We start from the raw sequence: 20,017 nt of genomic DNA, 5'->3' as shown, positions 1-20,017 counted from the left end.
GTCATTGCTGACCCTGCTCCTCCTGATGGGACTTGGAGTAGAGTCCTCTCAGTTCCTCTCTAACCTGGATGGTTCGCAGGTGCCTCTATAGCACTGGGATCTCGTAGCCTGGTCTCATCTCTTCCCTGGTGCTCCCTTTCTGGCCCTGGGCTGTGATTCCAGAGCCATGAGCATGCCTGTGCTGCTGTCCTTGGCCGACATCAGTCAGCCCTTTCCAAAGGTCAATCCCTTGCTTGGCACTGGCCTGTGGCCATTCCTGGTCCTGCTGCCCTCTTTGCTTGTTTCTGTTGTTTCCTTCCCGAGGAGCCTGGAAGGAAAAGAGGAAACTCCAGTCTTATGGGTTCCTAATGGGAGCTCTGCTCTGGATGCTGCTGGCAGAGCAGGCAAGTCTGTGCAGTGCAATTGTTTGTGCAGGTGATTACACCTGCAAGAACGTCAAGCAGGTCCGACTCCAACACCATCCAAATCCACGCTCAGCACGCTTACCTCTCATGGGGGCCATAGTCTGTCCACCACCATGGAAGGAAACATCACTGCTTCCTCCCCGTCATGCTCTGTGTCACCTGAAAGCTCATCTTCTGAACATGGTCGCCCTTCACCATCTCCCAAGTGTTTCTTTGATGATTGCCAAACGTGGAACCACTCAGCTACTTGGGGAATAGAGACTTCTCTCCCCCCTGCCAGACTGAGCAACAGGTATGTCCCACTGGGCACATCCAGATGGGATGGACCCACCCCCACTACTTCCCTCTTCTTTCTTCCTTCCCTGTCGCCCCAGTTCTTCTGTTTCAGCTGAGGCTTTTTACATGGCAGCTCTTTGCTTCTTTTAACACTTCTGCATCCTAAAAATCCATGGCCCCAGGCTGGCCTGAGTTGCAGGAGCTTTGGCTTTACAGGCACTTCTTGGGTTTATAAGCCAGCATTGTCCACCAGCAAGGAGGAAGGTGATGGATGTGAGCTTGAAGCCTCAGCAGTGGGTGGTCGAGGCTACAAGGGAGTGGGGGGTCCTTTTCTGCTGGCTCCTGGATGCTCTGGGGGAAAGTGTTGGCAGGAGTGGAACTTGCAGCATACAAGCTGCACTCCCTGTGATTCCCAGGCTGGGCTTTGGATTAGCATCCCCAAATTCAACCATCCCAAACTCACCCCCAAAACTGGGAGATTGCCGGCCACAGCCAGATTTCAACCTGCTTTCCTTTTCTTGGTAGTGCTCTTCCAAGCCTGTGGAAGAGGTGGACCCTTCTGCTGTTACAGAGACTCTGGGAGCTGGAGCTTTAGAGGAGCACAGTGGTGGGAATCTGGGCAGTGCAGATGACACGCAGCCCCATGTGCCAAATGTCAAGGAGTCCTTGGTCCTCCTGGGACCCTGGCTCTCTTTGGGGCAGGCGAGGGGCCAGGTGCTGGCACAGTCCCCATCCCCGTGGGTGCCCAGAGCCACACCCTGGGCTGTGCCTGCTCCTCTTCACGCCAAGCAGGCGGTAATCCTGCCATGTGTCACCGCCCGGCGTGGAGGCTGCGGACATGGCTGCGCTGGCTCGGAGTGTCCTGGTGACAGGGTCCAACCGCGGCATCGGACTGGAGCTTGTGCGGCAGCTCGCCGCCAGCCCCCAGCCCCCCCAGCATATTTTTGCCACCTGCCGCGACCCCAAGGGTCCAAGAGGGAAGGTCAGTGCGGGTAGAGGGAATGGGATGGTGCTGAGCCAGGTGGGCAGTGGGGGTCTGCAGTCCCCGCAGCCCTGCTAGCTTTGCTGCCCTGGCTGGGTAGCCCAGTAGTGGAGGCAGGAGTGCTTTGGGGGTCTCATGACCTCCCCAGCCCCCTGGATAGGGCAGCACCCAATGTGGCCGGGTGGGATGTGGCTGGAGAGGCAGACATGTCTTCAGCACTCACTCCTGGCTGTGCCAATGGCCAGCCAACCCCTTTTCTATGCTGGGATCACTCAGGATGGGGGGCAGTTCCTAAGCCCAGCAGCATCATTCTCCTGCCGGCTGTGGGGTTGCTGCCCTACCCCATCTGCTGGGAAGAGGCCTGTGCACTTTCCCCAAAGAAAGCAAAGCCACCCTGGCTCGGTGACCTGGGAGCAGGAGGGGGACACCTGGCCGTGCTGCTGGTGGCTTCTAACCTCCTCCCTTGCTCCATCACTTTATTTCCAGGCCCTGCAAGAATTAGCTGCCCAACACGCCAGCATCAAACTGGTCCAGCTAGGTATGGAGCAACCTTTCTCCTAGCACCTAACATTGCTTCCAACGCTCTGCTGACTTCACAGGTGGGACCAAGGGCAGCTTTTCCAAGAAGCTCTAGCCCTGCCAGGTGGGGAGGGATCCATGGGGAGGGATCCATGCACACCTGAGCAAGCTTCTCCCCCCCAAATTAAGCTGTGCTCTGGCTGGAGCAGTCAAACTGGCTTCAGAGGAGGCAGAGGTGGGTCCGGACACCTCAGCTGAGCATGTTTCATAGGAAAGGCATGACATCTCTTCCCAAAGATGCCAAATATAGTTCCCAGGTTTTGGGCTGGGACACATGGGTTCACAAAGTGAAGCAAGGCAGAGCACAGTAACCTCCTGAATGGTTCCTAAGTAGGAGGGTTGGTTTGGGATCTGCTTGGAGGTGGCCACGGTCAGCATTTCTTTCAGGTAAAAAAGGGAGAGAGAAAAAAGATAGCTAAAAATAACACACGTGGGAAATCTGACCAGCCTGGTATCCCAAGCTGATACTCTGACCCAGAGGCACGGGATGTCCACAGCCTGGACTGGGGTGATGTCCTCTTGTCCATTCCCTGCTTCCATGGAGGTGGGCCAAACTCAGTGACCTTTTCCAGCAGCATTTGGAGGAAGCACGAGGCAGCAAATGGACTTAGAGAGCATAGGAACTTGGGGGAAAAAAGGGAGAACAGCCAGGCTGGGATTTGGAGTTGGCAACGTTGGGGTATCTACAGGAAAGAAGCTTCCAGAGTGCTGGACAGGGACAGGGTCTCGCTGGGGAGGAGAGTGTTGGGTGAAGAGCGGGGAGATAAGGAGCACCAGGCTGAGGGTATGTCTCAAGGAGACAGAGGTTTCCTGTGTTCCCCTGTGTCTGAGAGAGTGGGGGCTGCTCACAGCTGCCTTTGTTAATGAAGAGTTAAAAGAACATCCAAATCCAAAAGAAATGTTTTGGGAAAGTGCCTGCATCAGAATTGCCATGGCGCTAATAAATGAGGTGGGAAACAGCCAGAGCTTCTAAATACTTTTATTTCATTGGAGCCAATAATAAGAAAATTGAATCAAGGCTATGCCATATCAGTACCTACCTACCTATTCATTTGTTTAAAAACACCTGAAAAGTTCAAGTAACTTCAGTTCAAATTCAGTTTTTTTAATATTTCTTAGAAAATAAGACATTCTTGAATTCAGGCTTTACTACAAAGAGGCAGCAATCTCTCTTTTGCTATTAAGTAGATTATTAAAGTAAAACACTTTATCTGTAATAAAAAGTAAGTGAGCTGTGAGTCCCAACTGGCAGTACCTGATGGGAAGAGCATGGCCAACATAAAAGGGACATCTCAAGGGTCTGGCCACTACATTAACAATCCTTACTAAAAACATACACTCCAAGCCCCAGACGATCAATAAAGTCCCAAAGTATGCTTAAAAGTTCTGAAATATCAACAGCAAGAAGGCATTTTTTAAAAAAAGAAGCTGCTTCAAGCGCTCTTGCTCTATTTTAGGGAAGGGTTGTCTTCAAACAAGTAACAGGCATGGATTTTTCAGAAAGGAAAGCTTTAAAAACCCCTCAAAAATATGTCAGATCTGTCACTTCTTTTCATTCTCTTTCTTTCCCACCCTTATTTCTTCCAGGGAGACAAGAGTTTGTTATTTCAGCAAATTTAGGGGCTAAGAACTAAAAATGTGTTGGTCCCACATGCCTTGGAGCAATGACTTAGCTAACCCAAAAAGAGCAGTTAATCATTCACCAGGCAACCAAAAGATCCATCACGTGTGACAGAACCTTGAACTTCATCCATCATTATCCAAAGAGAAGTAACTCCAAAGTACTCTGTCATTTGTCCTGCAGCTGGACATGCAAGATCCTCTCGAATCCCAAGGCTCCTTCCCTTCACAGCAGCCCCACAGCAGATTATCCCATGGTATTCCCCTCAAATATTTTCAGGACAACTCTACAAAGGTCTGCGCTGCACAGCGCAAGGTAGCAACAAGTCCAATGCCACTCACATACTTGCTTACCACCATAAAGACATCAGGCTAGTTAAAAATGCCAGGAAAAAGGATTTTTCTGCTGCCCATCAGTGTACAGAGTATTCCAAGAAAGAAATCTTCAGCCTTGGAAACCTTTGCTAAGTCACTCTTGCCTAAGCATGAGAACAGAAACCCAGCTCAGGGGCCAAAGTGTTGCAGAAAAGGAATCTAGCCCTGCAGTCCCCCACTCCCAGCAGGCTCATCACATTGGCATCTGCAAAAAACAGGCACAGAAATGTGCATGGGAACAAGGGCACACTCCAAACTGTCCATACACGTGAATATTCATGGTTTTAAGGGCTCTGTGGTATACCTGAGGTATTAAAAGGCAATATATGAAGTTTAATGTTGGCCTAAACAGCCCATTTCACATCCTGAAGGTATTTAGATGACCCTTTTAAACAAACTATGGCCACTTCAGTTGGTGAGCATCCAATAGAGGATGTAAATCCTAACAAGCAACCCTGACAGCTGGACACAAACTTAAAAAAATACCACTTTTATTGCCTAAGTCAGAAAAATCCTGCAGCTAAAGCATGGCAGAATTTCAAAAGCTATACCAATATTTAAGCGAAGAGGAAGGCACTGGGGATGCTTATCCCTGTTAGCCCAGTTTCAGTTGTGTCTTGTTGCTTGAGAGGGGTTGTCCCCACAACTTGGACAGTAGGGATGGGGAAGTTCAGACTCAGAGCCTGCAACGAAATGCTGCAGGTTACACCCCAAATCTGTGATTACTTGTACTCACGTCAGCTCATCTGTCAGCTCCAAAACCTTGTGGGTAACAGCATGAAGAAAAAAAATCTAAACAGAAGGAAAAGGGACAAATTTTTGCATACAAATGACTGCAAAACTATGGGAAGTTTTGCTGTGGAAGATTAATTTAAGCACAAAGTGTTTAAAGAGGCAAAGATAACTTGAAATTTTCAGTCAGAACAGTATAAACCAGAAAGGATCTTTGTGTAATCTAATAAAATAAATGTCCCTCCTCTATGTTAACAGCCCCTGTAGCTGCTGTGCAGTACAGGAGGGCTTGACAGAGTTTGATTTTTTTCCCCAAAGACAGTATCTGTCCTTAAAATGTGCCCATCTGTGTTGGCTCCCTGTGGAAATAAACCTGGGACTCTCAGTGTGCAAGGACCAAGCATCCCTTGTACGATCATAAATTTCTTGAATACAGAAAGCAAATACAGACAAGTTTTTCCTACCAGGAGCTCCCACATGACCCAAACTGAGTTGAATTAAGGTTTAATTTGGCTGAGGCTGCAAAACCAAGAGGTGAGGACAAACTGCTGCTCATTCCAATGTGCTTAATCTGCTAAACCTGCTGCATCCTTTCTGGATAAGAAATGCTGATTCCAGCCACAGGACAATTTCCAGTGGGTGCTGTGTGACCCATCAGAGCTATCCTCCACTTTGCTTTTTCTCTGGCAGACACAGTGAATTTGCCCAGCATCCAAGGGGCCATGCAGGCTGTGGGGTCTCATCTGAAGGACCAGGGCTTGAACCTGCTCATCAACAACGCAGGCATCAGCTCCCACGCCACACTGCACTCCCTGGACTCGCAGGAGATGCTCGACGTGTTTGCCACCAACGTGGTTGGGCCACTCCAGGTTGTCAAGGTATTTCTGGACCTTTTGGGTTTCTCTTGCTTGGGAAGATATTTCCCAATGGGAATAATGTCACCTCCATGGATCTCCCGTGCCCACCCAGAGGAGCTCAGCAGTTTAGCCCAGCCCAGCATCCCCCGTGCTTTGTCTTCCCCACCTGGAGCTCCTGCCTGCACCAGGCTGCACCAGGCTTGCTGTACTGGCTCACTTCTTCCCCAGGGAGGGGAAAGGCCCCTCCTTGGGGCATCTTCCCCATCCCCTGAGCTTCTGCCAGGGGTGTCTGTCCAGCTGCTTGTCGACAGTCTGTGACAGAGCCCTCCAGGATGGTCCTCAAGTAGTGGGTCTGTCACATGTTAATGGAGTGTTGGTGTCTTTGCATCAGGAATTTCTGCCACTCCTGGAGCAGGCGGCGAAGGGCGTGGGGAAGGAGGGTCTGAGCTGCAGCAGGGCTGCTGTCATCAACGTCTCCAGCAAACTGGGCTCCATTGGGCTGTGCCTCGGGCTGCCAGAGGCCCCCATGTACCCGTACCGGGCCAGCAAGGTGAGGTGCCAGGGGAGGTGTTGAGGATGCTGTGCCAGGCATGGTGCCCGTGGAGGGGAGGGAGCCCATGGGACACCCCCTGCCCCAGCCACCCACCCCTGCCTGGTTCTCCCAGGCAGAAGCACAGAGACCAGGACAGCAGCAGCCGGGACTGAGCCCTTCTGGCAGGTCATACTGATGGTTTGTCCCAGGACCAAGTCCCATTTCCCACCTCCACAGCCACTTTGTGGCTGGGAAATGTCCCCTCTCCTGCCCACCCACTCCCCGGGTTGTGCTGGCAGGGCTGTGCCTCTTCCAGGCTGCCCAGAACATGGTGACGAGGTGCTTGGCTGTGGAGCTTCAGGACAAGGGGATCTTGTGTGTGGCCATCCATCCTGGCTGGGTGAAGACTGACATGGGCACAGAGAAGGTACTGGGCTATGCAGGGGAGGGTCGGCAGGACCCCCACTGTATCCCCATGTCTTGGGGAGGGCAGGGGCACTTGGGGGATGTCGTGTGATGCTGTGGGCTGCCAGGACCATCTCCTGAGGCAGAGCAGGCAGGGAGCAGGCAGCAAGCTGCAACATTCTGAGTACATGGGATAGCCAGCCCTGTCTCCCCAACCCAGCCTGGAGAACAGAGGTGTGGCAGTAAGGAAAAATATCTCCATGAGCACCGTGGGTGCTGCTCCTGGGCATGCACCTCCCCAAGAGCTGCTCTCTGTGACAGCCCATTGTCCTTTTCTGCAGGCACCGCTGACAGTGGAGCACAGCGTGAGGGGCATCCTGACCGTGCTGGCCAGCCTCTCACAGGACACCTCTGGAGCCTTCCTCGACTGGGAAGGGAACAGCATGCCCTGGTGATGGACAGATGGACGGCGCCTCTTGCCCATGCTGCAGCCTCTGCTCGTTGGCTCACCACTCTGCATGGTCACCCCACTCACCCTCAGCCCTTCCCACACTGCCGGAGAGAGGGAATTGCCTTGGGAAATAGCCTCTCTCTCCTTCCCTACCCCATATGTGCCCCTGTGGTCCCCCTGTGCCCCCATCTCTGTAAACTCTGGCAGCTGATGCCTCTCTGCTCCATCTCCACACCCAGTCTCAAACCTCCCATCCAAGCCTGGGGCAGGATCGCTGTGCTCTGCCCGAGTGCTGTGTGTCCCTCTGTCCCACCTGTGACCAGCCATCCCCCAGCTGAGGGGAGAGGGCAGCTGATCCCTGTGACCCCCAGCCCCTCGGACAGCCCAGCCTGGGCAGGGGAAAGCCAGTCCTGCAGGGGCTCGGAAGATCCCTCTCCTCTCAGCAGAGGAGCCCTGCTCCAGCTTCTCCTCTGCCTCCTGGAGGGGAGGTCTCCAGAGGGCAGCCACGGTGCCATGGGACCTGCAGGTTGTCACTCATGGGGATGCCAGTGACAGCCGTGGCTCGAGGGCAGCTGTGGGCACCACTGCATCCCAGGATGAGGAGTGGGATATCTGGGAAGGGGCCCATCCCAGGAGTTGGCAATGCACAACAGAGCTGGTGGTTCTCAGCAGGAGTTTATTGAGGATGTGGGACAGGGGGGAGCAGTGGCACAGAGTCCTGCTGCCAGGATCCTGAACTGGTGTCTCACCAGGGTATGACATTCCCTTCCCAGTCCAGGAAGGTGCCGGTCTCCTTCTCAGAGAGGGAGGAGAGGACCTTCAGCATCCCTTGCACGCTGTCATCCACTGTCACGGGGGGCTGTGGGGAAGAAGGAGAGAGGCAGGCCATGCCTGAGGCCCTGGAGCAGCCAAGGCTGGGGGCAGGAGGCTCTCCAGGGCAAAGGGGAAAACTGAAAACCGTGAAAACCCAGGACAGAGGGGCCAAGCAGGGAACCGAGAGGATGGGGGCACCCAGCACCCATGAACAGGATAGGAGGAGCTGCCCCAGTAGCAGGTAAGTCATGGCCAGGGGCTCACGGCAGCAACTCCCACCTATGGGAAATCAGCACAGGAGCTCTGATGGACCTGCCCTGGGGGAGTTCCTACCGTGTGTCCAGCAGAGCTGCCCATGTCGGTTTGCACCCAGCCGGGGTGGAGAGCGACGCAGAGGATGCCGTGCTCCCGGTACGCCAGGGACTGGCACTTGCTCAGCATGTTCAGAGCAGCCTGTGGGGAGACAGGGAGGGGACGGTGGTGGGAGAGGAAGGGAAGCTGCCAGGGGACCCACAGCTGGGGAGGGCAGGGGAAGCAAAGGTGTGACAGTACCTTGCTGCAGCGGTATGAGGTGGCTTGTATCACGTCCCAAGTAAAGAAAGAAGAAAAGGAGCCACCAATGCTGGAAATGTTGATGATGGCAGCCTTGCTGCAGCTCAGCCCTGAGCCCGGGCTCCCCTGGACAGCCTTCTTCAGCAAGGGCAGGAACGCCTGCAAGGAGACAGAGGGGACAGGAGCACACACGGACATGGCACAGGGCAGGGGAGCAGCTCCTTCCACAGTGGGCAACACTGACACCAGGACTGGGTCATCCTCCCTCCTCTTCCCACTGTCCCAGCCTGCCAAGCTCCAGCTCCTGAGCTCCAGCCCTTGGCTCCACGAGCTTCTCATCAACTGAGAGTCCATCGGGCTCCAGAGCAGTGACAGGAGCCCCTCCCACTGGCCCTTCACACCCTCTATGATGTCCAGCTTGTGGACGTGGGAAGGGATCCTTCTGGAGCTGTGCTGTAGTGCTGGGGACTCACCTGGCCCATCAGCAGGGGTCCAGCCGTGTTGGTGGCATAAATCTTGGTCATGTCCTCCAATGTCTCAGAATCAAGTGTCTTAGGCTTGATTATTCCAGCATTGTTGATGAGGAGGTTCAGCCCAGAGCCCCCCAGGTGCTCCCCAACCTTGGCTGCAGCCGCCTTGATGCTGGCGGGGTTGGTGACTTCTGCAGAGCCGACACAGGGGAGGTCAGAGCCCGCGTCCCCATGGTGGAGTCCCCTCTGTTCCCCAGAGGCAGCAGTGCCCGATGGCCCCACAGGCAGCAGCCCGTTGGCACAGCTCCCTCCCAGCACAGGACTCGCAGGGTGTGCCCAGCCTGGGCACCCGCCAGAGGAACTGGGGCAAAGGATCCCCACCTCGAGGCACCTACCGAGCGGGATGATGATGACGTTGGGGTGCTTGGAGGCCAAATTCTGTAACTCCTGTAACAGAGGGCACTGTGTAGGCACGGAGAGGCTGGAGGGGCTGTGCAAAGGCTCAGCCTTTCCCAAAGCCCATGCCACTCCATCTCTGTCCCTGCACCACTTTGTGCCCAACACCCTGCTCCAGCTGCCACATCACAAAGGGCTCTGTGCCTTCTATACATGCCATGTGCCATTCTTCCCTCCACACATCCCATGCCCCACTGGTCCTATGGTGTCCCAGCCCAGCTGACCTGTGCTGCAGGTGCCTGACTGCAGCTCCAGCCCCTTGCTAACAACATCCCTGATCCAATCTCCCCCTGCCCAGTCTCACCTGCGCTCTCTGTCCGTTGGGGCTCCGACAGCCTGCAAAGATCCACTGTGGAGGATTTGGCATCCTCAGAAAATGCTGGACGAGCCCCAGGCCGATGCCCCGGTTGGCCCCAGTCACCAGAAGGGAGCGGACGTGGAGCCCTGCCATGCTGCTCCAGCTGTGGTTGCACTGCTCTCGCCTGGACTCTGCCGGTGCCTTTTGCTACTTGGTTATCTCGCATGTTCCCATGAGGACTTGCACTAGCTCGTGGCTCTCGGAAATTCTCTGCCTGCACTTCAATCTCTTGGCTCTGGTCCATATCCATGATCCACTTTTCCCGGTGGCTGTGGAATGACGTAAAGGGAGCCGAGTGTCCCGCCCAGGCAGGGAATGCCCTGGGCTAGGTGTCTGGAGTGCTGCTTTGTGTGCCTTCCCTGCTCTACCAAACCTGAGCCGTTTGGTTTTCAGGGCCAGCACTATCCCTGTCCTTGCACCAAGACACTCTCTCCCACCACCTCCCTCCCTCTTGGGATCCCAGGCCTGTCCCTCCCCTCACCCAAGGTCAGGCAGGCGAGGCTGGACTTGCTGACTGCACAGTGCAGTTTGTTGGCCTTAGTTTGTACAATGCCAAAGCCAGGGTTGGGGATGGAGCTGTCAGGACAGGTGAAGGTCCTTGAGGATGGAGCAGCCAGGACAAGCAAGTGTTCCTTGGCCACAAGAACAGACTGAGAAACCTAGAAACCCTCCAGGACCGCTGGGAAAAACCCTCCAGGGCCGACCAGAGTGATCCCTTTCCTCAGAGTCTACTCTAACAGCACCTACAATATTTAAGTGTGATAGAAGGATAATCCCTGCCCCATCCCTGGAAGTGTTCAAGGACAGGCTGCACGGGCTTCTGAGCAACCTGGTCTAGTGTAAGGTGTCCCTACTTGTGCAGGGGGGTTGGAACTAGATGGTCTTTAACATCCCTTCCAGCCCAAACTATGGCTCTGTGATCCTACGATAAAATTCAGTTTTGCCCCCGGGTGTGACTTTGCTGTGGCTGGAAGCCAGGGCTGTGCCCAGGCACACGCACTGCAGGTGGACATCCAGCCCCAGGGTGGCCCAGGTACTCCCCAACTCTTTCCTGCAGCAGAGACTGAACCAACTGATGGACTGAACTCCCAGGGAAGCATCTGACTAGTGGATTCAGGAGCTTTGGGACAGGCCTGAGGATCACCGAATCACACAATCATCCCCCAGGAGTTCCTGCTGCATCTAAAGTCAATGGAGAACCATGACCTGCATGTTTCCATGCGTCCCCACCCTGCAGGGACGGTCTGGGCATCCGATGGATGATGGATGGATTGAACTTGGTGATCTTAGGGGTCTTTTCCAATCTAAATGATTCTCTGGTTCTATGATCCCATGGCCTCCCCAGTTGGTTCCTTCTGCAGCATCACCCAAACTACACAGACCATTTGCAACAGTGGAATGTATATATTTAATATAGTTTAGAGATGTTATGTAGGTAGCTTAAGGTAATTAATAACCACTTATCCAGGATGTGATTGGGCAGGATTAGGGGGCATAAGCTTGTGGAACCTCTCCTGCTCCAGCTGGAGATGCTGGTCCAAGGACTTTTGCAACTGACAATGATGAGCTGTCATGCTCAGAAGATCTGATCCTCCATCCCAATGCAACCATTCCAAATAAATCAGCTTTTGTCTGTAAGAGCAAACCCTGCTTCTGTGTGCGTGGTGAGTTGACCCTGGCTGGATGCCTGGCATCCACCAAAGCCGCTCTATCACTTCCCTCTGCAACTGGACAGGGGAGAGAAAAAGTATAACAAAGGTTCATGAGTAGAGATAAGGTCCAGGAGAGATCACTCACCAAATACCGTCACAGGCAAAACAGACTCAAATTTGGGATATTAACTGAATTTGTTACTAACAAAATCAGAGCAGGATAATGAGAAGTAAGATAAATCTTAAAAAACACCTTCCCTCCACCACTCCCTCCTCCCCAGCTCTACCTCCTCCCCCTCAGCAGTGCAGGGAGGCAGGGAATGGGGGTTATGCTCAGTTCATCACATGTGTTCCCTGCTGCTACTCAGGGAGAAGAATTGGAGTCCTTCCCCTGCTCCAGGATGGGGTCCCTCCCACAGGAGACAGTTCTCCATGAACTTCTCCAACGTGAGTCCATCCCATGGGCAACTGTTCTCCACAGACTGCTGCAACATGGATCACTCTTCCATAGGGTGCAGTCCTTCAGGCACAGCCTGCTCCAACATGGGTCCTCCAGGGCCTCAGGTGGATCTCTGCATCCCTGTGCCCTCCGCAGGCTTCAGGGGCACAGCTGCCTCACCATGGTCTGCACCATGGGCTGCAAGAGAATCCCAGCGCCTGGAGCATCTCCTCCCCCTCCTTCTGACTGACCTTGGTGTCTGCAGAGCTATTCCTCTCACATGTTCTCACTCCACTCTTCTCTGGCTGCAATTACATCTACACAGTAACTTTTTTGTTTTGTTCTTAATTATGTTATCACAGAAGTGTTACCACCGCAGCTGAAGGATTTGGCCTTGGCCAGCAACACATCCATCCTGGAGCTGGCTGGCACTGGCTCTGCTGGACATGGAGGAAGCTTCTGGCAGCTTCCCACAGAAGCCACCCCTGAAGCCTGCCCCTCCCCCCCCCCCCCAAAACCTGGCCATGCAAACCCAATACAGTGTGACACTTATATCCTTATATCCGTCTGGTTGTGCCATTTCGCTGCCCTCAACACCAGTCCACTGACGGAACCACAGCCTCTGGCGCAGGGATGCAAAGGCACTGACCGCCCTGAGTCACAACTGAACCGGGTGAGAGGAGGAATTTGCCATCCCTTCAGCCAGAACACTTCCCAGATTGCTTGACAGATTTGACTGAGTGGCTTTAATACCTTAAGATGAGACAAAGGATGGGCAAGGCTGTTGTGGCAGGATGTTTCTTCCCATGGGCAACCATCTGGGGAGACCCTGGGACTACCTAGATTTATTGGGGCCAAAACTAAAGGAAAGAATGTAAAAACAAGGTAGAGTTCCAGGGATGGTTTGGCATCACGTGTGAACCACTGAATGGGAAAATGCACTAGAGAGTTGGCCAAAATATGGGGAATCCTGGAATGACTGGGGTTGGAAGGTACCTGTTGTTCCAACACCGCGCCATGCGGAGGGTCACCTTCCCCCAGGCTCAGAGCCCCATCCAAGCTGGCCTTGAACATTTCCAGGGATCGGGCAGCCTCAGCTTCTCCGGGCAACCTGTGCCAGTGCCTCACCCCACTATCAGGGAAGAATTTCCTCCTCATATCTAATCTAAACCTGCCATTTTCAGTTTGAAGCCATTCCCCCTCATCCTATCACTCCGCGCCGCTGTCCCAAGTCCCTCTCCAGCTCTCCTGTAGGCCCCTTAGGTACCGGAAATAGCTCCAAGGACTCCCCGGATCCTTCTCTTCTAGAAGGGCACGTGTACGCTCAGGAAAAGCGCCTATGCCGGGGTTGGGCACACGGATAGGGCGGGGCGTAAGGATGGGGATTGGGGTGAGATGGAGGGATGGGATGGGGATGGGGAGCGTCGGGAGCTGGGACCGAGCCCCGCGCCGGCGGTGCCGGGCCCGGCGGGGCCCTCAGCCCGCCCCGCCCCGGAAGTGGCGCTGCCGAGCCCCGCTTCCTGTTCCGGGCCCCGCGGCCATGGCGGCGGCGGCCGCTCCGCCGGGCGGGGCGAGCCCGGGGCTGGCGGCGGGGGAGCGGTGAGGGGGGCCGGGAGGGGGGTCAGCCCTGCCTGCTCTCAGCCCCCGCCTGGCCCAGGCCCGCCTGTCCTCATCCCCCGCCTGGCCCCGCCTCTGCCTGTCCCCATCCCCTGCCTGTCCCCATCCCCTGCCTGTCCCCATCCCCTGCCTGTTCCCATCCCCTGCCTGTCCCCATCCCCCGTCTGTCCCCATCCCCAACCTGTTCCAGCCCCTGCCTGTCCCCAGTTCTTCCTCCTTTCACAGTTTAGAGACTTATAGTTAAGATTTGGTCCCAGGAAAATAGTTATTGGGTGATAATAAACCATATGGAAAGAGGTAGAAATAAATGTCCTGTCCTGTGTGGGAGACTTGCAGAAGGCCGAACACACTCCAGAGCTGCGAGTGTCCCCCTCCACTGTCCGAGCAGGATGCAGCAGGACCTGTGTGCCCCCAGCAGCGTGGCTTCCTCAACACAATGCCCTTAGGATGGGTCCTTGCAGAGAAGTGGGTGCTTTGGGTGGATTTGAGCAATCTCCTGGGTTTGTGGCTGTGCTTGGGGTGCAAAACCCTCCCCAGGATAGTGGAGCACTGCTTATGGCTTGGTGTCTTGTCTCTTCTCATGTAGTCTTGTGTGTGTGGACAAGAATGTGGCTTCTCCCAAACTCTACGTCCTGGAGCCGTGGATTGCTGACCTCTTGGTGAATTACGAGCAACTGGATGAGCGTGAGAATTTCCTGGCTGGGCAGGTGGTGCGGGTAGGTACCCAGAGGGACTGTCCCAAAGTGCTCTGGCAGCCTTTGAAATCTAAATTCTGGGAATCCACAGTTCGGTGGCTGTGGATGTGCAACTCTTCCTCCTCAATGTCTCTGCTTCTAATTTTTTTTTGAGAAGGAAGAGCTTGGTGTCTTGACCACTTTTTCGGTGAGGCTTGTTCCAGGTCTACAAATAAGAGTTCTTTTTTTCCCCTCTCCAATCTCTTGACAGGTCTTGAGTGACACAACTGCTCCTGACCAGCCTGGGGTCCTCCAAGATGCTGTCGTGCAGGTCTCTGATGGATCCTGCTACATCCGTGTGGTCATTACACCTGAAGCTCTGCAGGCAGAGGAAAAGTGGGTTCCACCGTGGCTTGGCATGGCTGGGACAGCAGTTCTCCACAGCTGCTGTGAGGAGCTGGGGCTCCTGCCTGGTCTTGTTTCAGGTTGTGTTAAGCTAAAGCAACCTCAGGGTGGGAAGTTGGTGGGAAAGAGCTGCTAAGAGAGGAAAGCTGGAATGCCCTTGTTCTGGTGTCCGCTGGTTGGGATGGGCAGGGATCCATGGCAGAAGCTGTGATGCCATTAAAAAGGACTGTAGAGCCCTTGGGTTTTGTGAAAGGAGCCAGAGCATTAACCATGGGAGCCTGGGCTGCTCCTTCAGTGCTCTCCTCCATTTCCCCATTTGGACACCCTTAAACTGGTGGGGTGCTGGTAGCAGCAGCAGGAAGAAGCTGCTCTTAGGCAGGAATTACTGAGGAATAAGGAGCCCTTGGCCCCCGCTGCTCAGGCTGAGACATGTTCCAGAATGGCCCGGTGTGGTTGGCAGAGCTGTTGTGGGAGCCCCACTGTGTGTTGGGAGGGGTCCAGCTCCGCTCTTCAAGGCATTCCTGCTCTGCTCCTTTTCCAGCGCCCACCTGCAGCTCAGGCTTTCCAGCCTTAATTGCAGAATTATCGTCCTGCAGAAGTACACGGTGTGTTTTCAGGACGAGGCCAGGCTGGTAAGTGCTCTGAGGAGTGGAAGCAGCCTGTTTCTTCACCTTGCTGTGCTTCCTGCACTCTTGCCTGCTTCCAGCTGCTGCCAGGAGCTGAAGGCAGGTAATGGGTGGCCTTTCATCTTCATCTGCAGCTCCTGTGGGGTCTGTGGCAGCTGACCTGGGCAGGGGTGAGCCCTTGCTGGGGATGGGGTGCATCTCCAGGGTCACCTGGCTGTCACCACTGCGTGTTGGGCAGCTGCAGAAGGCTTGCTTGGGCTGGTGGCAGAGCTGCCCACTGTCCCCTTGCAGGGGTCAAGAGGTGTCCCCACAGACTCCCTTGGGCTGCCCCACCCTAGCAGAGCCATCAGCTGACACAGGAAGATACAAACTCCCTTTTGAAGGGGGGTTTTCCTTTTTGAGGGGACCTTCTCTTAGACTGGAGGGTTGGTGGCAGAGCTGGGGTGAGTGTGGGAGTGCTGGCTGGCCCCAGGGAAGGCGGGGCAGAGGTGGGACTCAGAGGTGCCTTACGGGCTCTGTCCTCCCCACAGGAAGACTGCGAGTTTTACCTCACGGCCCAGCAGTTCATCGTGCTGCCCATGCAGAGGCAGAGGATGGAATCATCTGACGGGTATGGCCCCTGGGATGGGTGGGTGGGGGCTCTGCTCAGGGCGCTTCCTCATCTTCCCACAGCAGCGCTGACCCTGGGAGTCCTGATGTGACCTGCTTGTGGCGGGGACCTTTTGAAAGAGGGATTGTCTCCATGGCAAGGGAGAAGGAAGGTGGGGATTTGGAGGGAATCAGTAACTGGCTTCTCTCTTGCTGCAGGAACCAAGACCCCGCTGTGGTGAAGAAGATAAAGGAGCTCTGGCTGTAAGTGTGGGGCTGAGGGATGTATCCAGACATCCTGATGAGAGTGTGCAACCTCAGACTGGAATTAGAGCAGGCTGGCAAGGGTTGGCACAGGTTATAGCAGCTCCTGGTTAACCTGTGTGACTCCCTGCCCCAGAACATGACAGAGTTGAGTAGACCATGAAAAATGAGATTGTGGTGACACATCTCCAGTCTCTTCCTCTGAGCTAGGAGGAAACACCTGTGAGGAGCTTGTTGCTGCCAGCGGTGGGCAGCACGGCTGCATGGGTGAGCCCTGCACAGCTCATTCTTCACCCTTGGAGATCCAGGTTTGGAGATCCTCAGGGCCTTTCATCAGTCCATCTCCAGGAGTGAGGCTCCCTGATGGCTATTCGTGGGATACTGAGCATAGGCCAGTGGCCAGATCAGCACCCAGTGGGGGGTCCACTCCTTTCACAAGCTGCTTCTTCCAAGCCAGGGTGCTTGATCTGCAACCAAGAGATGCGTATGCCCCAGCCCTAACCTGGCTTTGTCTTCTCTTTGGTCATTACAGGAGGAATCTCGCTGTGAGGAATGCTCCCAGCTCAGGTAAAGGGTTGTGGGGGGGCATGCCATGGTCTGGCAGCGTGGGGGGGAGGGGCCCTGGGTTTCCTCAGCTTGGTCCGTGTTAGGGTGTGGAGAAAGGAAAGATAGTTTCTAGAAGCAAAGGAAATGCAGAACTTCGGGTATTCCCACAGTTTTCAGTGTCACGACAGTCACCAAGTCATGCAGCAGAGTAAAAGTGTTTGCAAGTGAGGCTTGCCTGAGTTCACCTGTCTCCTCCACTGATGTCTGTGTGTTCTTGCTCCAGAGCCCTCCGTCTCTCAGCTGATTGATGCCATAGGACAGAACCAGCTGGAGATTTTAAAGGAAAATGCCGAGGAATGCTTGGATTTATGGAAATCCAAGGAGAAGCCAGTGACAGTGGAGGATGAGGTTCCCATCACCCAGTGGGAGGCAGAGCGCAGGAAGGAGGTCAGTTCTGTCTGCTGGGACCAGCTGAGCCGGGGCTGTGACAGCTTGGGGTGCTCTGGGGGGATGGGAGAAGAAAGGGGAAGGACGGTGGGCAGAGCTGGAGGTTTGCTGGGGAGGGAGATGGTGCTGGGCTGGCAGGTACAGGTGGGCTCCTGCATCTGGAGAGGGACTGCGCAGCAAAGCCCTGTCCCGTGTCTCATTTCAGCGCGGTGAGGATGTTTTCATGGTCCCAGTCAGAGCCCTGGTGATCCCTCCTGAGGAGGAGGCAGTTGTTTGTGATTCTTCTGAGGCAGCATCTGCAGGGTACACAGGTGGGCAGTGCAGCACCCAGGCATGTGAAATGAGGGGCTCCCTAGGGTGGGGAGAATATTTCCTTTGCTCTGGGTGTGCCTCATGCTGGGGCTATGACCAACAGTGCCCTTTTCATTGCAGATACAAGCCAAACAGCTCCTGGAAAGAACAGGGATGACAGGACAGTGCCAGGAGACCCAAGTGTTGTATCCCAAACCAGCTGTGAGTAGTGGGACCTCCAGATCCTAGAATAATTTGTGTTGGCAGGGACCTTAAAGACTATCTAGCTCTAATCCCTGCCATGAGCAGGGACACCTTCCACTAGATCAGGTTGCTCCAAGCCCTGTCCATCTTAGCCTGGAACATTTCCAGGGCTGGGGCAGCCACAGCTTCACTGGTCAACCTGAGGCCTCCCCACCCTCAGAGGGAAGAATTTCCTCCAAATATCTAATCTAACCCTGGCCTCTGGCAGTGTGGAGCCATTCCCCTTTGTCCTGGCACTCCATGCCCATTTCCAAAGTCCTTCTCCAGCCCTCTTGGAGCCTCTTTAGATGGAAGGTTCTCTAAGGTCTCTCTGGAGCTTTCTGTTCTCCAAGATTAATAACCCCAACTCTCTCAGCCTGTCTCCATAGCAGAGGTACTCCAGCCCTTGGATCGTCCTCATGGCCTCCTATGAATGCTCCAGATCCCATCCAGCCTTTAGTTTCCTCTACAGTTGGCTCAGCCCATCTCCTTGGATTGAGTGGAGGAGGTACTGGCATGGCCAGGTCTTTGGGAGACCTAGAGCAGGCAGGGAATGATCCCATTCCTGCAGCTTCCTTAGGCTCTGGTTCGTTGTGCTGGGAGCACAAGAAGTCATTTTGATGCCATCACTGAGCATCAGTCTCCTGCCCTAGTGTGGGCTCCTCACTGGCTCTGGCTCAGCACCAGGATGGGTTTGTGTCTCCTTACAGGGCTTGGTGTCACCAAGCTTTGCTGCAGAAGTACCTGCAGAAGCTCCGTGTAGAGGAGGAGCTGAAGGGAGGAGCTGTCCTGGATAGTGCAGGGTGCAGGAGAAGGCCTTCTTCATACCTGCCTGGTATGCCCTCTCTGGGCAGTGTCTGCCTGTCCATGGCCTGCTGAATGAGATCTTGGAAAGGGTCTGACTGGAACACACCACATTTTGGGCTGGAAAGGGCTGCAGAGCTCCCCTCAGGAGCTGTCTTCCTCTGAGACCTTGTGTACAGAGGAGCCACAGAGAATGGGCAGCTACTTTCTTTGCCAAAATCAACCCTCGGGCTTCTTCACTGCAGGTGCCGCATCACCAACCTTGTCGGATAGCTTGGAGGGATCCCTGGACAACCCCTGGAACAGGATGCCCTCATTGTCTTTGACCCCAAGCTCTTCAGATGGTGAGTCCCCATGTCTCAGGGCATCCAGCCTGTCTTCCTGGCAGGAGACAGCTCCTCTCTTCTCATTGGGTGTAGCTCATCCTGGATGCTGGCTTGATTTTCCCTGGCCATAAAGCAGTGCTGTGGTGTTCCCATTGCCCTGTACCTGCATCATTACATCCCTGACACACTTCCTGTGTGCCAGGGCAGGTCCCACCACCAGCTGCCTGCTCAAACTAACAGTGCTTTTCCTCTTACTAGACAAGACCTTTCAATCTGACCCTCCCATGAAGACCCAGAAAGATGTGGCTGCTGACAGCAACACCACTGACCTGTTGGAAGTGTATAGCCAGGGCTCTCCTGAGCATTTGCCTCAGGGAGAGCCAGTGCAGACCTCCTCTCCCTCCCTGCTCTGCCCCTACAGCAATCCCAGTCTGGTGGAGATCAGCACCAGTGAGGCGGCACCAGCTGCAGAGGCAGCCTGGGATACCCTGTGCACTGACCAAGGCGTGCAAGGATCGAGGGGCTCTCAGGCCACCCTGCCCACTCTTTCTCCAGTTTTCCCAGTCTTGCCCAGCAGCAGCCTGCAGTCCCCACCTGACAGGATGCCTCGCAGGGAGCAGGCCTGCTCCAGTGGCACAGCTTCCTCTCCACATGCGTTGAAGCCTGGACTGGCTCACGCCAGGACAAAAGGAGGAGAGTCTGTGGGTGCCAAGAGGAAGCTGATGGAGGAAGATGAGCAGGCCTCCAGTGGGCAGCAGCATCGCCCAAGCACCTCTAAGGGCAGGGGGAGAGGCACAGGCAGCAGATCGGAGCTCACGAGCCCGCAGGGTGCAAAGAAGAGCAGAAAGGAGACCGGGCCGCAGAGGCGTAGAAAGGAGCTTGAGGAGGAGGAGGAAGCGGAGGAGGAGGAGGAAGAGCAAGCATCCCCTGCGAGAGCTGGGCCCAGCTCCACACTGGAGCAGCACAGAGCTCCAGAGCCGGTAAATGTGAAGCAGCTGGTGAGGTCCCCTGAGGGCTGGGGGGTGCCTGGGGAGGCTCTCTGTGCCCACACTGCTGGTGTCCATCCTCAGGATCTTTCCTCACCAAGCTGGTGGGGATGGGAAGTTGAATGCAGGTGTCAGTGTAGATGGTGGAGGATCTGGGAACACTGAGGGAGTCATGAGGCAATCATGTAATCACTTAGGCTGGAAAAGACCTCATGAGATGGAAGTCCAACCATTCCCCAGCACTGCC

General features: G+C 55.0%; 3 protein-coding genes across 7 annotated transcripts in view; 2 read left to right on the top strand and 1 right to left on the bottom strand.

Annotated features, from left to right (window-relative positions):
• The first annotated feature begins 1,481 nt into the window (after positions 1 to 1,481).
• On the top strand, positions 1,482 to 7,774 carry LOC125332175 (C-factor-like). 2 transcript variants are annotated; one of them, XM_048316846.1, is made up of 6 exons: positions 1,482 to 1,662; positions 2,149 to 2,200; positions 5,659 to 5,846; positions 6,217 to 6,375; positions 6,674 to 6,784; positions 7,104 to 7,774. In XM_048316846.1, the coding sequence occupies exons 1-6, from the start codon at positions 1,519 to 1,521 to the stop codon at positions 7,215 to 7,217; spliced, it is 768 nt and encodes a 255-aa protein (XP_048172803.1). In that variant the 5' UTR covers positions 1,482 to 1,518; the 3' UTR covers positions 7,218 to 7,774. The 2 variants fall into 2 exon arrangements, with proteins under 2 accessions (XP_048172803.1, XP_048172802.1); XM_048316845.1 differs by lacking the exon at positions 6,674 to 6,784 and having other exon boundaries at positions 1,501 to 1,662.
• On the bottom strand, positions 3,205 to 13,440 carry LOC125332174 (C-factor-like). 4 transcript variants are annotated; one of them, XM_048316843.1, is made up of 6 exons: positions 9,809 to 12,152; positions 9,052 to 9,239; positions 8,579 to 8,737; positions 8,360 to 8,479; positions 4,973 to 5,028; positions 3,205 to 4,441 (listed from the first exon to the last, which is right to left on the bottom strand). In XM_048316843.1, exons 1-6 carry the CDS (start codon positions 10,110 to 10,112, stop codon positions 4,396 to 4,398), a joined length of 873 nt encoding a protein of 290 aa, XP_048172800.1. In that variant the 5' UTR covers positions 10,113 to 12,152; the 3' UTR covers positions 3,205 to 4,395. The 4 variants fall into 4 exon arrangements, with proteins under 4 accessions (XP_048172800.1, XP_048172799.1, XP_048172801.1 ...); XM_048316842.1 differs by lacking the exons at positions 3,205 to 4,441; positions 4,973 to 5,028 and adding exons at positions 7,870 to 8,072; positions 13,221 to 13,440 and having other exon boundaries at positions 9,809 to 10,131; XM_048316844.1 differs by lacking the exons at positions 3,205 to 4,441; positions 4,973 to 5,028 and adding exons at positions 7,870 to 8,072; positions 9,444 to 9,495 and having other exon boundaries at positions 9,809 to 10,056.
• Positions 13,441 to 13,493: 53 nt separating this feature from the next.
• LOC125332328 overlaps positions 13,494 to 20,017 on the top strand; it is a 7,593-nt gene continuing 1,069 nt past the window's right edge. The window contains exons 1-13 of the mRNA XM_048317094.1: positions 13,494 to 13,552; positions 14,157 to 14,286; positions 14,516 to 14,640; positions 15,191 to 15,281; positions 15,806 to 15,885; positions 16,083 to 16,127; positions 16,660 to 16,694; positions 16,957 to 17,120; positions 17,326 to 17,431; positions 17,553 to 17,633; positions 18,031 to 18,162; positions 18,704 to 18,802; positions 19,043 to 19,764. Coding sequence (XP_048173051.1) covers positions 13,494 to 13,552; positions 14,157 to 14,286; positions 14,516 to 14,640; positions 15,191 to 15,281; positions 15,806 to 15,885; positions 16,083 to 16,127; positions 16,660 to 16,694; positions 16,957 to 17,120; positions 17,326 to 17,431; positions 17,553 to 17,633; positions 18,031 to 18,162; positions 18,704 to 18,802; positions 19,043 to 19,764 — 1,869 coding nt within the window. The remainder of the gene's footprint in view (positions 13,553 to 14,156; positions 14,287 to 14,515; positions 14,641 to 15,190; positions 15,282 to 15,805; positions 15,886 to 16,082; positions 16,128 to 16,659; positions 16,695 to 16,956; positions 17,121 to 17,325; positions 17,432 to 17,552; positions 17,634 to 18,030; positions 18,163 to 18,703; positions 18,803 to 19,042; positions 19,765 to 20,017) is intronic.

Source organism: Corvus hawaiiensis, chromosome 12 (assembly GCF_020740725.1).
Source record: "Corvus hawaiiensis isolate bCorHaw1 chromosome 12, bCorHaw1.pri.cur, whole genome shotgun sequence".
Lineage (NCBI taxonomy): Eukaryota > Metazoa > Chordata > Aves > Passeriformes > Corvidae > Corvus > Corvus hawaiiensis.
This window is presented reverse-complemented; position numbering and strand designations above follow the sequence as displayed.

Coding starts and splice junctions, on each gene's coding strand:
- LOC125332175 (XM_048316846.1), top strand. CDS start 1,519: ATGGCTGCGCTGGCTCGGAGTGTCCTGGTGACAGGGTCCAACCGCGGC. Junction 6,376..6,673: donor ACCCGTACCGGGCCAGCAAG/GTGAGGTGCCAG, acceptor TGCCTCTTCCAG/GCTGCCCAGAACATGGTGAC. Junction 6,785..7,103: donor CTGACATGGGCACAGAGAAG/GTACTGGGCTAT, acceptor CCTTTTCTGCAG/GCACCGCTGACAGTGGAGCA.
- LOC125332174 (XM_048316842.1), bottom strand. CDS start 10,112: ATGGATATGGACCAGAGCCAAGAGATTGAAGTGCAGGCAGAGAATTTC. Junction 9,240..9,808: donor CCAACGGACAGAGAGCGCAG/GTGAGACTGGGC, acceptor TCGGCTCTGCAG/AAGTCACCAACCCCGCCAGC. Junction 8,738..9,051: donor GACCCCTGCTGATGGGCCAG/GTGAGTCCCCAG, acceptor GTCTCCTTGCAG/GCGTTCCTGCCCTTGCTGAA.